The 15,071-nt window shown below is 36.7% G+C and overlaps 3 protein-coding genes across 3 annotated transcripts; 2 read left to right on the forward strand and 1 right to left on the reverse strand.

The window, feature by feature from the left end:
• Window positions 1–1,564: 1,564 nt before the first annotated feature.
• On the forward strand, window positions 1,565–6,613 carry LOC109154086 (putative ER lumen protein-retaining receptor C28H8.4). Its single transcript, XM_019301959.1, has 6 exons — window positions 1,565–1,953; window positions 4,040–4,239; window positions 5,056–5,196; window positions 5,310–5,390; window positions 6,058–6,182; window positions 6,292–6,613. Exons 1-6 carry the CDS (start codon window positions 1,731–1,733, stop codon window positions 6,338–6,340), a joined length of 819 nt encoding a protein of 272 aa, XP_019157504.1. The 5' UTR covers window positions 1,565–1,730; the 3' UTR covers window positions 6,341–6,613.
• Window positions 6,614–7,056: 443 nt separating this feature from the next.
• Window positions 7,057–10,396, reverse strand: LOC109154012 (5'-methylthioadenosine/S-adenosylhomocysteine nucleosidase 2-like). The gene is made up of 8 exons (XM_019301900.1): window positions 10,205–10,396; window positions 10,039–10,102; window positions 9,630–9,721; window positions 8,867–8,973; window positions 8,637–8,711; window positions 8,147–8,221; window positions 7,963–8,055; window positions 7,057–7,411 (listed from the first exon to the last, which is right to left on the reverse strand). The coding sequence occupies exons 1-8, from the start codon at window positions 10,296–10,298 to the stop codon at window positions 7,214–7,216; spliced, it is 798 nt and encodes a 265-aa protein (XP_019157445.1). The 5' UTR covers window positions 10,299–10,396; the 3' UTR covers window positions 7,057–7,213.
• A 1,616-nt stretch (window positions 10,397–12,012) lies between these two features.
• On the forward strand, window positions 12,013–13,375 carry LOC109154014 (uncharacterized mitochondrial protein AtMg00810-like). Its single transcript, XM_019301902.1, has 2 exons — window positions 12,013–12,054; window positions 13,037–13,375. Exons 1-2 carry the CDS (start codon window positions 12,013–12,015, stop codon window positions 13,373–13,375), a joined length of 381 nt encoding a protein of 126 aa, XP_019157447.1.
• Window positions 13,376–15,071: the final 1,696 nt, after the last annotated feature.

Genomic DNA, 15,071 nt, shown 5'->3' on the forward strand with positions numbered 1-15,071 from the left:
AGAAGGCAATGAGATTACTGACCGACTTGTACGAGTTACTCTTAGAAGAAATTGTGATTGGATTGAGTTCCTTGAGCCTCTGGAGGACATTAGAGCATTCATGGATTAAGATAGGGCTTTGTTGGCTTTCAATAGGAATACCTAGTGCTTGTACCGGGTCCCGCCCCCTCCCTTTCTCCCAAAAAAAAAAAAAATTAATGAAATATTCCGTTACAAAAGTTTATACTGATGGAATGCATGACATTTAAGAAAACGTAAATGATATAATAGAGGGTAAAATAGGAAAAATAATAAAAATACTAAAATCAAAATAATATGAATCATTCATTTCAACAAACAATTACACCAGCATTTTTTAGTTCACGTTAGGGGCCTAACTTTTTTGGCTCTTATTAGGTTTGTATATTAATTTTTTAAGTCAATTCAGGGTATAAGGGGCATCCTCAATAGTAGCGGTCTTTTTTTTTTTTTTGTTTTTTGTGCTTTTTGAGGTGCCAATTAGGAGAGAGATGGAGGAAAAAACAATGAGAAGAAAAAGAAAAAAAAAAAGGAATCTATCAAAAAAATAATTAATAATTAATAATTAAAAACATTTAGTTACGTGCCTAATAAGTGTGTGCTATGCACGCCCCTACTAGGTGTGAATATTGCGCCACAAGCACAAATCTGAGCAATCTTTTCTCATTTTCTCTTTTCATTTGGCCCCACAAAGAATCTTTAATTGCAAGAGAAAAATCCAAAAAAAAAAAAAAAAACACCATCCCCATTTTTTAAAAAACAACACATGATTTTTTCTTTCTAAAAAATTGTGATAAAATCATTGTTGTAGATGCTCTAAAAGCATTCTCAATAGTGAGGTTTTTGAGATGAATTTTTTTAAGAGTTTTTGCAAGTATGATTAGGAAAAAGAATATGGGAGGGAAAGGAAACAAAAAAAAAAAAAAAAAAAAAAAAAACAATATCTAAAAAGTAAAAATTAAAAAAAATTAAAAAAAATTAAAAAAAAAAAAAAAAAAAAAAACCGACAAGTCGGGCGCGTGTATTACACTCGCCAGACTGGACTTGCTGTGTAGCTCACGCTTTAGTGAGGCAGTTGCCTTTTTCTTTAGTGGGACCTACAATTTCTGAAAGAACCAAGTTACTCCTGCAACACCCCAACCTCTTCTCCCTCTTCCTTGTCTCTCCTCCACATATGCACTTGCACATGCAAAAACCATGTAATCCCATATTGGGAGTTGGGACTTGGGAGAGTAATTCTACATGTACTTTCAATTCCTACTCTCATTTTATACTCCCTATGATTTGACATGTTTTGATTGCTCAATTTTATATGAGGTCATGATGTTTATCCATTTCTTTTTTTTCATCCTCCAATCAAATTTAGATACACGTGAGAGTAAAAGTTGAGAGTAAGATTTTAGGAGTACATCTAGTATTTTTCTATTGGGGATGCCCTAAGTAAATTTTAGAAAATAAAATATTGTTTTTTTATTTATTTATGGAAACTTGGCATTTTTGTGATTGGTAGGAACACGTAATGATTTTTATAGAATTAATCCAAAAAAATAAATAAATAAATAAAATGAGAAAAATCAGTTTGGAGAGAGGTGGCGGAGCAAATTGAAGGGCCTATAACCTTAAAACCCCTTTGAATTTCTAAAATTGGAACCCTAAAGACCTAAACACTAAAAATTAGGTAGTAAATCTGTGAGAAGAAGAGGCACAGCAGCATGAAGATGCCTCGGAGACCGATCCAAGCCGTAACGACATGGGTAAAGCGGCAACCGCCCAAGGTGAAGGCCTTCCTGGCCGTGATCACCGGCATGGCGGCGCTGGTGATGCTCCGAGCCATCGTCCACGATCACGACAACCTCTTTGTCGCTGCCGAGGCTGTTCACTCCATTGGAATCTGCGTCCTCATCTACAAGCTCATGAAGGAAAAAACTTGCGCTGGTAGGTTTACCTTTTTCGAATTGTTATCGAACGCCGGAAATTGGGGAAAAAATCGGTGCTTTAAGGTAGTCTGTTAATCCTAAAAGGTGTCGATTTAATGGGGGAATCAACAGATTGGCTCTTTTCCTATCATCGATTACTATTGAGGATGAATTTAGGGGTTTATCTGGAAAAAAACCTGATTTTTATCTTTTTCATGTTGGTAATTCATTAGTTTCTGAGGTTTGATTTTGGGTTCATCAGATTGAGTTATTGATGAAATCTAGGTTTTGTTTACAAACATGGTCTTGGGAGCTGAGTAAAAAAAAGAGTTACTACTGCTCAGTTCTGTGGTCTGATGACTTGGGTTTGTTGACTTTAGAATCTTCACTTCCAGGCTCCAGTAAAAGCCATATATAGTGTTGTTAGAATTTAGTTATAAGTAAAATCTGTTGTTTGAATTGCTTTTGGCTGTAAAAACAAGTCATTGTTAATCTTAGTATCACTTTTGCATAGCTTTTTTTTTTTTTTTTTTTTTTTTTTTTTTTTTTTTTTTTTTTATGTTGGGGCTTTGAAACTTGGGGGAAATCACAGTCATGAATAGAATTTATGCTATTTCCTTATAATGATTAGGGATAGTTTTAATTTTTCTATTATAGATTTAAAATTCAACTAACTATGCTACACTTGCGGATCCTTTGCCAGCTTCACTCTCAGCATGTTCAAGCAGCTTAGGTTTATTCAAGGAAAATAACATCGTATAACCTTATTTAACATTCATCCTAATGGATAATTAACAGCTATAATCTCGAAGCCAAATCATGTCATGTTTCCTAGGCTCCTAGCAGCACCTTCTTCTTATTCAGTTAATCATGACATATTCTTTTATGATTCATAGTAAGATTAGGAGTAGCTTTTCTTTTAATAAAATCACATGTAGCCTTTAGCATAATCATCCAACAGTACACTACCCTAGGTTGTGGCTATGCTCATTCATGGTCTTTGTGTATAAGTATAGGACATTGTACATGTTATTATACATATAGTAATGTACAAAGCTTCTTTATTCTACATGGTATTAGAGCCCTAAACCCTAGTGTTCATAAAAAAATTGGAAATTTTTTGAAACCCTAGGTTTTTTTTGGCAAAATAATCTCTCGTATTAGCCTCTTTAGCTTCAATCATTTTCCAATGGTCATCTCAAAAAATTAACAACACTGCTGTGCTCAAAACCCCATTGCAACCTCACACCCGAATGGCTGCAACCCCTACCACGTGTTGTCATGCGCCACCTAAACAGTGTGGTCTTTGATTGGATCTTCACATTAATTTCCATTTCTGGTGATCACCAGTCAACACTGCCCTCACCGGCATATTCCTCTCCCTCTAGCGACCCAGCCTGCAAGATTTGGTCACTTGTCTCCAACCAATGCACCCACGCTCTGCCACTGTCTGTCTTTGCCTGTTTCTGGCAAGAATTAGGCCCCATTGCCTTGGCGAATTTCCAGTCCTCAGAAGGATTATGTATTCCATGTTTTCACTTGTGTCTAGTTTTTGCCCTCTCTTGTGTATGCCTACTCATATTGCCAAGGCAAGGGAATGGGCACTCTAGATCTCTATATGAAGGTTGAATAGATGATTGATGTCTTTGAACTTGCAATCCTTCCATTTATTTCTAAAAGTAGATAGGAGGTATCAATGGGATCAATTCAAAAGCATTTTGTGGAATTTTAGTTGCACTTCTTTTGTAATAGTTTCAATTTAGTTACTGCATCTGGATCAGAGCTATAGGAACAAATGAAGACATTTTGTAGAATTTTCTTTTAAACTGGTGGAAATATTTTAACTTTTTAAGGAAGAAACTAAGCTTAAAAATTTTCTCATTTAGGTGGCATCACTTTTTTTTTGAAGTGCTAATTTGATGTAGGCCTTTTACCTTTAGAGAGCAAAGATTGTGAACTGCTTGCATAAATAAATTTCACTTTTAGTTGAAAATGTGGATTTTTATGTATGTCTTTATACAATTTACCACGGTTCTTTTCTATCTTTCTCTCATTCTTATAGCTGGTCCAATATGCTGTGAATTGGGCACTTGAAATCATTGCAGGGCTTTCTCTCAAATCCCAGGAGCTGACAGCTATGTTTTTAGCTGTTAGACTGTATTGCAGCTTCGTCATGGAGTATGACATACACACTTTGCTTGACATGGCTACGCTGGCTACAACTTTGTGGGTTATTTATATGATTCGTTTTAATCTAAAATCGAGTTACATGGAGGACAAAGACAATTTCGCAATGTATTATGTGGTGAGCCTCTTGTTAAATCCTGCAAAGAAGTATGATATTACTATCAATATGTCCTTTAATTGGACTAAAAATAGGAAGACAGTTTTGATTGCATTGCATGGAAAGAATCTTTTTTGAACATATTTACATCAATAGTTGGATCTTAAAAAGGTTTTATTGACATGTCCCAAACATACTTGTGTTCTACAAGCACACTGTTGCAAAAATCGGTCTAGGCGCCCGCCGCCTAGGCGCTAGGCTAGACTGTGACGATTTTTCCCCTAGGCGACCGGCCGCCTAGGCGTCCGCCTAGCACCTAACTCGGCCAATTTGGCCGCCTAGCGTAAAACTTAGCCGAGTTAACTCGTCCATTTCGGTCGAGTTAACCCGATCAGCTTGGTCTGGATAATTTTTTTTTCATTATATATATGTGTGTGTGTACACCCGTAGACTAGTTTGATACTTTCAATCTTTGGATGATTTCAGTATTTGAGTATTTTTAATTTTTAATATTGTTTTGATGTTATGACTTATGAATTATCATTATTTCATTTAGTAAGATGTGTTATTTGATTTAATGTTGAAAACATCATTAAAATTGTCAAACTGCAAGTATGCCACTGTTTTTTTTGCGCCCGCCTAGGCCGCTTAGGCGCTAGGCGTTGCCCGAGCGCCTGACTAGCGCCTAGCGCCTACTGCAACGGTGCAACCATGTACAAGCATCTATTCTAATTCTTTCTTCTTTGTCATGGCTTGTGATTCTGTAATATGTGTTTTCTATTTTAATTGCATAGTTACAGGCACAAGTTTGCTGTTGACAACTTGGCTTCTTTGCAGGTGGTTCCATGTGCTGTTTTAGCTTTTTTAATTCACCCAACTACATCGCATCACATTGTAAACAGGATCTTCTGGGCTTTCTGTGTATACTTGGAGGCAGTTTCGGTGCTACCTCAACTCCGTGTCATGCAGAACACTAAGGTATTAGTTCTTGTTCTCCCACATCACCCTTTGCTTTTTGGGCTGAGGGGAAGGTGAGAGTTGTATTGGAGCTTGTGCATGGACTGATGATTTCTATATTTGTTTTTCCTCAGATTGTTGAACCATTTACAGCACATTATGTATTTGCACTGGGTGTTGCGAGATTCTTAAGCTGTGCTCACTGGGTTCTACAGGTTTGACTTCTAAACTTGATTGTATTGCTGTTTATATTAGGCAACTATTATCTAACTTTTATCTTATGTGCTTTTTATTATTCAAATTTGCTTTAGGCCTTTTTTAAATAAAATGTAAACTAGCATCATACAGAGTAATATATCATATGAATTTGAACAAGTGTGTTAGAGCTTGGGTCACAGATGGATTGAATATCCTACTAATTGGAGAAATAGGAAACACGAGAAAGGAAAATGGAGAATATGTTTACTTTTTCATTTGAAAAAAAACAAAAACAAAAAACAAAAAACAAAGAATGGAGAACGGAAATTTAGAAAAATGGAAGTAAATACAGCTTTAAATTTTGTGTACCTGGGTTTTATTTCTGTACTCACAAGTCCTTGTTTGGCCTAACTAAAGTTTATTGAGATGGAGCCTTTTCTAGAAACTCTCAACTATGAAGCTTTTTGAAATATATGTTTTGACCTCTTATTTGGCTTTAAAAAGTTTTTCCCTTTTAAGTATTTGACCCAGCTTTTTTTCTTTTTTTTTTGGAGTAGATAAGATGTTATGCACTTTAGGCCAAACAACTGAATGAAGCATTATATCCAACTTGTCTAAATAGCAATTCTCAAAGACTAAGTTATGTGTTAGGAGAGCTAACACGTTGCTGCATTTCTTTCATAGGTTTTGGATAGTCGTGGCCATCTCCTAGTGGCATTGGGTCATGGTCTATGGCCTTCTATGGTTCTGATATCTGAAATTGTGCAAACTTTCATCTTGGCAGACTTTTGTTACTACTATGTGAAAAGGTTAAATAAACAAACTCGTTCTTCCTTCCAGTATGTTTGTCCTTTACAGGAACAGATTACTCGTTTGTTTGATCCGAATGATTCATCGATTCTTGTTTTTCTCGTGCAGTGTTTTTGGAGGACAGCTGGTTTTGCGCCTTCCTTCGGGGGTAGTGTGAGTGCTGATTGCAACACACACACGCCTTCTGTTTTCTATATTCTTTTGCTCTCTATAGCGTTCCAGGGACAAAGTGGTCAAGTGGGGAGTGGATGTAATTTGTAGTTGACAGTTGAAGCAAAACGTGATTATCCTGAATGAGTTGACCTTGGAGAAATCTCAATGCTTTCTGAACACTAACTTACGATCTGAGAATATGTATTTCATCGATGTTTTATCCCCTCCCTCCCTAAGCTTTAAAGCTGTGCAATGGGTTGTTTATCTTATTCTCCAACTTGTGCTCATTTCTATCTTTTCAATTTCCACTTGCACTTGAACATTAGAACCCTTTCTTTCTTTAACTTAGATGATGTTACACTCGTGCTTTAACAATATTGATGTGGTACCAATTTGCCCATTGAGAACCAAACCCCTGATTTCCCACATTTTTTGTTTCCCCCAAAATCTGGCCAATTTTGTAAGTGGTTTTTTTGAAAGTGTGTTGTATGACCAGTGTTGCAAAAATCGTGGATTAATCAGCGCCTACCTAGGCGGTTCCCAGGCGCCTAGTAATTTTTTCAACATTGTGTGACAGACAACGACACATTGAAATTAGATTACCAAAGAGAAATTAGCAGTGAGCGTGTGTGCAAATTGAATTGAATGAATTCCAAGCTGTTTTTGAGGTTGGTTCTCCGGAAGGGTTTGATGCTGATTTAGTTGGAGAGGATCGGAGAGACTAACAATTTATATAGTTACCTTTTGTTTTTCCTATTAAAGAAACCAACAAAATCTTTTAAAGGTTCATTACATTTGCATTTGTGTGAGTGTCATCCACACAAGTAGAGATGGAAGGAAGAATGAGATAAGCAAGCAAGCAGCATATATGTATGTATCAAAGTTGAGGCAGAGATTTGGCGTTTATGAAATCAACGACTCGACCTGCTGCTTCATCCAGAGCAGCAGTTACTGCTGTTAAATTTTCCAAGAACTCTTCCGATGTCGGCCTATCACCATCCACTATATCAGTCACGCCTTTCAAATAAATTGCAGGAACTTTCAAAAGATCCGCCACATAAGCTACCGCTGCTCCCTGCAACCCATCAAACCAACTCTTAACCTGATATTATTCTTCCTAAAACATGGCAATTCTTTTTCTTTGGCCCCAATATCATACCATACCATAGAGTAAAAATTTAACGATACAGCATATTACCACCAAACTTCACTTCCTACATCCCAATTATCATTGTATATATTTGGAAAGCACAAGTAAAAGACAGGCTAACCAAATAGGCAAGTCTGCGTACTTTTTCTTTCCAAAGGTTGAACCCCAACCCTAAGGGCCCCTCACACCCCGGCCCGACAGAACATCTGGGATGATGTAAATCATGGTAACTCAACTGAACATGAATCACGGAGGTTAGACCTTTGCTTACTGCGCACAAGGAGTCCCCCTCACTTTGAGAGGTTGCTCCCACACTGCCGCCGGTAAGACTCGATCCCTGGTCATTCTTTTCAACTTTCACCTCTATGACCAGTTGAACTGCCCATGCGGGCAGTCTGTGTACTTTTTAGTTGGTTGGGCAAAGACCACCGTGAATAAATAAATCACAGTGGAGGAGTAGATTGAAAGAAGATTACCTCCATATCTTTTACAGTTGCATCATTCGCAATGATACATGATTCATCAACTGGTGCCATATCTAGAGAATCACCAGTGGACAGTTTACCAACCTGAAACATCCACACATATGAACTTGAACAAGATTTTTACTTTTATCTTCAACCATTCCATATATATATGGCCAAAGAATAATCACCATACCTTCATATTTAACTCCTGCAGGAGATTGGGAGTCTCAAAAGCCTGACGCAAGCCAACTCCATATAAATCAAATGCCTGCAGGAATGACAAGCTAGGATTAGATATAGACTTAATCACGTCATGGCTGAAACACACAGAATATAGTCAACCAAAAGCTGCAGGTACAGGTTGGTTCTCTCTAGGACAATTTTGTGTGATGTCCCTTGTCTCATGAATGAAAAACTTGTAATCTCACCATCAGCGCAGAAGCTATATTTATTAAAAACACACAACTTACTGCAAAAGACTGGCATCATGCAATGTCCAATAAAGAAGATGCACAAGGTTGGCAAATAGACCAAGCTCAACATATGAAATAGCTATACTCCTTATTTATGAAAAATAATGTAAAATAAAGATTCTGGCTGCAGCATAAAATATGAACATAAATACTTCCCTTAACAGGTGCCAAGTAGGTAATAGGAAAACCCAGGATAGAGTGCGAAGTTACCGGTATGGGTATTCTTCTATCATGGAATGTAACATGTGAGACAAGAAACACATCTCCTAAGGAAGCTCCTTTTGCCTGAAAATGTCTAAAATCATTAACAAATACACATAAACATTAAAAATTTATAAGGAAAATTGTAAAGTGTCTGGATAGTGACTTAAAAAATATCATCAGAGAGAGGGGAGCTACAGTTTTCCAAGACAATATCCATATAGGGACACAAACTTTACCTTAAATCCACCAGCTGTTCCAGCATTTATTATGAGGTCTGGCTGTAATGCTTGGATAGAAGCATATGTCAGAAGAGCTGCAGAAACTGTTCCTACATTTTCAACCCCTGACAGAAGTGATTGTTCAGAGGATTAGTACCAGTAATACAGCAGCAAGAGAAACTCTGCACAGAATATGGGATAAATGGAAGGATGAGATCACCAGCTGCCTAGTGTTTTGCATAATTCATGGTCCCGGCAACATCATTCATGAATCATGATTCAGATTAGACTAACTAACAATGGTTATGGTTCTGTGCAATGACACCATACAGACTTTCACCATAGTCACTATCAATGTTCTAGAAGAAAGATTGACTTTTGCCAAACAACAGCTCCATATCCTATGATCACATTTGGCATGCTTGTATAGTTGTATACTTGTATGTGCATTTTTGTTGAATATTATGTTCTGAAATCTATACAAGTGACCAGAAAAGAAATATGTAGACATCAGATATTGCCAGACAAAAACAACCACGCACATCATCCATCAAAAGACAGGAGAAATACTGCATATATTCCTCTCATCAATAGAAAGTTCAAAGAGGCAACACATGGTTACACAGTTTCACAAACTCAACTTGAGTCAACCTTTTGATAGAGGATTGGTTACCTTCCAAACAAAGTGCAGTACAGATTTACAAGTAATCTAAAGCAGAGAACTCAGGTAACAAAAACACAACCAGCAAGTGGACAGAAATTGGGAAAAACGACTACCTACCCAAAATGGGGTCTTTTCCAGGGCAGACAATACTAATGTTCAGATCCTTATAGTTCCCATAATACCGCATCCAAGGTACCCCCTTTAGAAACCTGCATGATTATACAGTAATGGAAGCAGGAAAAAGGAAGCAATCTTTAGTAGTAATAATTTGTTCACTTTCCTGAAAAGAAGTCAAGAATTTTTTATTTTTTTTTTGGGTCGGGAAGTAAAAGATATTTTGAACTATATAACAACTTACATCATTGATTAAACATAACTGGTTTCATTTTTACAATAATGGCTATCAATATATAATATAACCGCGGAATGCATATAAATATCCAACTTCCTGTACAACATTTATAGTCTCGATATACAAATTAGCAAAAAAAGCAACAGTAAAATGGAATGAGGAAAGTAAATGTACATGGAATCGACATCCTCGGTGAGTTGGAGCCTGTTCACGAGAGGTTGCGCCTCCTTTTGCATAGCTGCGCAGCATTCACACCACGGTCAGTCCCCATCGCTTATAACTATCACATCGTGTATACACACACATGCATAAATATGCGGAGAGAGAATAAAGGGAATACCAATGATGAAGAGGACGGTAGAGATAGGACGGTTATCGGCCGAAGACGCGGCGGCGACGGAATCCTCCTTGATTTCCTCCTCCGGGGGCGCCATTTCTCCTCCTCTTCTTCTTCAGTTCTATTTTATTTTCTAAACTGAATTGTCAAAGTAATGACTAAGAAGCAATACTGAGCAAGGGAAAACAGTAGGGTATTCAAAACGCACCAAAAATGTTATTGTTATTTTTATTCTTATTTGTTTCGGAATAGAGTTAATTCCAGCAATGGTCATCCGATTATATTGATTTTTCATAATTGATCCCCGATTTTTAATTTAGACAATTTAGACATTTGATTTTTGAATTATTTCCAATATTGGTCATTCCGTCAAATGAAAGTTAAATGAACTTTAATTTAAGGGGTAAAAACATCCTTCAACTACTGAGTGTATAATTCATCTTCCTTCCCCTCTGTATACGCGAAAAGATCATTGTTTCCCTCATACGAGTTGGCATTCAATCGGGGCAAGTTCTTGGCCCAGTTCCCCAGCGACGTCGGTATCGGACTGGAGAATTTGTTGTTCGACACATCGAACACCACTAGCCGGATCAAGAGCTCCAGCTCCGGCGGGATGGGTCTGAAGAGTTGGTTATCGTGGAGATCGATGACGTTGAGGTAGGCGTAGAGGGTGAGCTGTTTAGGAATTAGGTCGGCGAGGCGATTGGCAGAGAGGTTAAGCACAGCGAGCTTGACCAGAAACTGAAGCTCCGGCGGGATGGGCCCCACCAGGGAATTGAAGGACAGATCCAACGCCTGGAGATTCGTGCAATTCGAGGCGCAAAGGGTGAGCTGTTTAGGGATTGGGCCGGCGAGGTGGTTGGCGGAGAGGTTAAGCACGGTGAGCTTGACCAGAAACTGAAGCTCCGGCGAGATGGGCCCCGCTAAGGAATTGGAGGACAGGTCCAACGTCTGGAGATTCGTGCAATTCGAAAGGTACGGAGAAATGGAGCCCTTAAGGGAAAGATTCAACAGAACATCAAAGGCAAACCACTCGAAATCGCATTGCCAAAATCAAGTTTCAGTGGCAATAAACTGTCCACCGGGTTCAACCCGCCAGAGCTGTTCCTTCCCACTGCCAGTTCCAACCCAGAATTCGCCATTGCAGGTGGCGCCATTGCACCGGGGAAAGAAGAAAACGACTTTCCCATAAACTTATTTGCAAGCACACATATCCTATTCAAACTTATATTATTACTCTTAGTGTAGTGAAGTGGGAGTGCTTCTATCTCTCTCTAGGCTAAGGATTCTCTCATTCTCCTCCTCTCTAGAAAGCTTCATCACTTAGAGTTCTTCTTTCCTTGCATTTCTTCAGTGCCGAACCTCCATGGTTTTGTTTTAAAGAATGCAAACTTATATTATTTTTGGAATTTCCCATCTTTTGGGTCTGCTCCTTTCGATTTATGACTTTGTTTCATTTTCGAATGGATTTTATTACGATTTTTTATCTGGAGACTCCATGGTTTCCAGTGGTTAGAAGATTTTCCGTTTATTCTTCTCATCTCTCAGGGAGAACGAAGATGAATTATACACTCAGCAGTTGAAGGACCTTTTTACCCCTTAAATTAACATTCATTTAACTTTGATTTGACGGAAGGACCAACATTAGAAAGAATTCGAAAGTCAAGTGTCTAAATTGTCCAAATTAAAAGTTGGGAACCGATTATGAAAAATCAACATAGTCAGAGGACCATTGCTGGAATTAACTCTACGGAATACGAGTATTTGTTGGAACTCAAGTTAAATTTTAAGATCTTTAGAATTGAATAGGTATGAATGAGCCAAAGGCCTTGTCGTCGAACAATATAACTGTGGTTCTTTAAATGAGAAGTCTCACGTTTAAATTTCATGGGCTATAAATATTTCTACATTGTAATAGAGTCAATAGCATTGATAGTCTATACTAAAAGAGTGTATTCAATTATGATTTTGTATTATTTTAAATGATTTCATATATTTTAAAGTATTAAATTCAAAATTTCAAAATATCCTATAAAAATTCATTAAATAGTGACCATGTTTAGTAACATAGTTAGCTTATCAGTTAATTTTGACTTATTTGACCACTATTAGTTGTTTAAATTAGTTAAACAACCAATATAAGTGTTTGATTAATTAATTTTTGTTACAATTTATTGCTCCAAAATGCTAAAATCAAGAAACTGCTCAAAACAACTTTTTCGATAAGCATTTTGAGAAAGTCATTTTTACATGTAATCAACTATCAGCTAACAACTAATTTACCAAACATCTTTCTACAATCAGTTAATGCTATCAACTAGTCAAACTCAGTAACTCAAGCATCTAGCAGCTATCAGCTAATAACAACTATTTACCAAACATCCTCACTATAAAAATCTATCATTTTAAAAGTTATTGGATACATTCTGAGTTTCTCGATCTTTTTTTTTTTTTTGGATGAGTAAAATGTGCAACTACTACTTGAGGGTGTGCATTAGGTGAACCCCGCTTCTGTGTAATAAACTGTAAACCAAACATGAAAGGTAAACAACACTAGAAAGCCCAAGACTTTATGCCGTGATTTTTTTTTATAGAATGAGTGGGGTGACTAGAACTCTGGAATGAATTTGTGTTTAAAGTTGGTATAGATTTCGATTAAGGAGATTAAGAAGGTGTAACACTATACCTTTAATAAAAAGGTGATACTAAAAGACTACATGAGTACATTCAACTATTGTTTCGATAACATTTTTTTTGTACGGTTGGTCAACGTGAAACACAAGTGTCACTTGCATTTCTCTCAATGAGCACCCTGATTTTGTGTGTTTGTTGCAGTGTTCTCTATATGGTTTGAAACAGGTTCCTCGAGCTTGGTTTACTCGTTTGCATGACTTCTCAATCTCTGTTGGCTTTCGATTGCCCAAAACTGATGTTTCTCTCTTGATTTACTCAGCTAAAGGTACGCAGGTGTATCTTTTGGTCTACGTCGACGATATTCTCATCATGAGAAGTGTTTCAACTTCTGTTTCTGCCTTGGTTGATCGGTTGTCTTCGGTATTTAAAGTCTGTGATATGGGAGCACCTTCTTTCTTTCTTGGTATTGGGACGATCTATGTACCCATTGGTATGCTTTTGTTTCATCGACGTTATATGAGTGCTATATTAAAGCTGTAACACTCCACTTTTCTAAAACCTTATAATCAAATACTTAACTTAAAAAGGATTACTAACAAGCAATATAAAACTACTTTCATCAATAAGAGGTGTCACTGCCAGTCCGCCACAACCACCATACACGGTGATTGCACAGGTAAAGGAAAAACATTTAAACAAGTCAAGTTATACAAACATTAAATAAACTAGGGGATAAAACCCCGGTGTCTGGCACCATAAAAAAAACTAGATAAGTCTAATACCAAGTCTCAAACAACATAACTGACAAGAGTTTAGACTACAACTAGCGAACTAAGCTAATCTAGTCTAACTCGAACGCTCTCAAGAACTGGGCCCACCTGAAAGGGGTTAACAAACAAAACAAATAGAAAGCAACCCGTTAGCACGAAGCTAAGTATAACGCCACTCAACCCTGTAAAATACTACAATATATACTTTTGGAAAACATTTACCAAATACACTTAGATCAAGTAACTTAATCACTTTAACAATACTTTAACCTACTCACAACAAGTTCTAGATGCTTGCAACCTAGTTATCAAAAATAGGCATGCATTCTCTATCATTTATCTCATCAACAAACTCATGTCAACAATATCTCAATGATCAATCTTATGCCATCACATAACTCAATAAGCAATCTCATGCTATCATATAACTCAATAAGCAACCTCATGATATCACAGAGTTTTTTGCACTTTTAGTCCCACGACTATGCTATCATTAACAACTTGATCCACTACTTTTAAAACTTGTAGAATTGGTCCACAACTATGACTTTCATAGCAAATTTGGTCCTTCCGGTGCATTTTCCGTTCAATTTTTGCAGGAAAATTTTACTCTCCTTTTTAACATGGGTAATATTATTTTTTCCATCTCACAAATTAATGACATAAATAAATAAATAAATAAATAAATAAATAATTAATTAATTAAACACAACCAATGGTATGTTGATTGAAATTAAAAGTCACCCAATTCCACTTTCAGTTTCACCCTCCTCGCTAAACGCCAAAATTTTTTAGCTAAGCCTGCAATTTCTCAATATATAATTTTTAGCCTAAATTTTTTTAGCTAAACCTGCAGTATTGTGAAATTTTAGGCTAAAAATTATATATTGAGAAATTGCAGGCTTAGCTAAAAAAATTTGGCGTTTAGCGATGAGGGTGAAACTGAAAGTGGAATTGAAATTGGGTGACTTTTAATTTCAATCACCGTACCATCGGTTGTATTTAATTAATTAATTAATTATGTCATTAGTTTGTGAGATAGAAAAGACAATATTATCCATGTTAAAATGGGAAGTAAAAATTTTCGGCAAAAATTGAACGGAAAATGCACCGGAAGGACCAAATTTGCTAAAAAAGTCATAGTCGTGGACCAATTCTACAAGTTTTAAAAGTCGTGGATCAAAGTTGTTAGTGACACCATAGTCGTGGGACCAAAAGTGCAAAAAACTCTGATATCACATAACTCAATAAGCAATCTCATCCTATCATATAACTCAATAAGCAATCTCATGCTATCATATAACATAAATGACAATATAAAGTCATGTTTTTTATCTCACTATCATGCAACACGTGCAATTAATTTAATCATGCAACAAAATGAACATGATGCTTTAGGTATAAGTATATAGATAGATATACATATATACTCGCACTTTTGTAAAAAATGAACACTTTTTCTGTGG

This window comes from Ipomoea nil, unplaced genomic scaffold, assembly GCF_001879475.1.
Source record: "Ipomoea nil cultivar Tokyo-kokei standard unplaced genomic scaffold, Asagao_1.1 scaffold2580, whole genome shotgun sequence".
NCBI classification, from domain to species: domain Eukaryota; kingdom Viridiplantae; phylum Streptophyta; class Magnoliopsida; order Solanales; family Convolvulaceae; genus Ipomoea; species Ipomoea nil.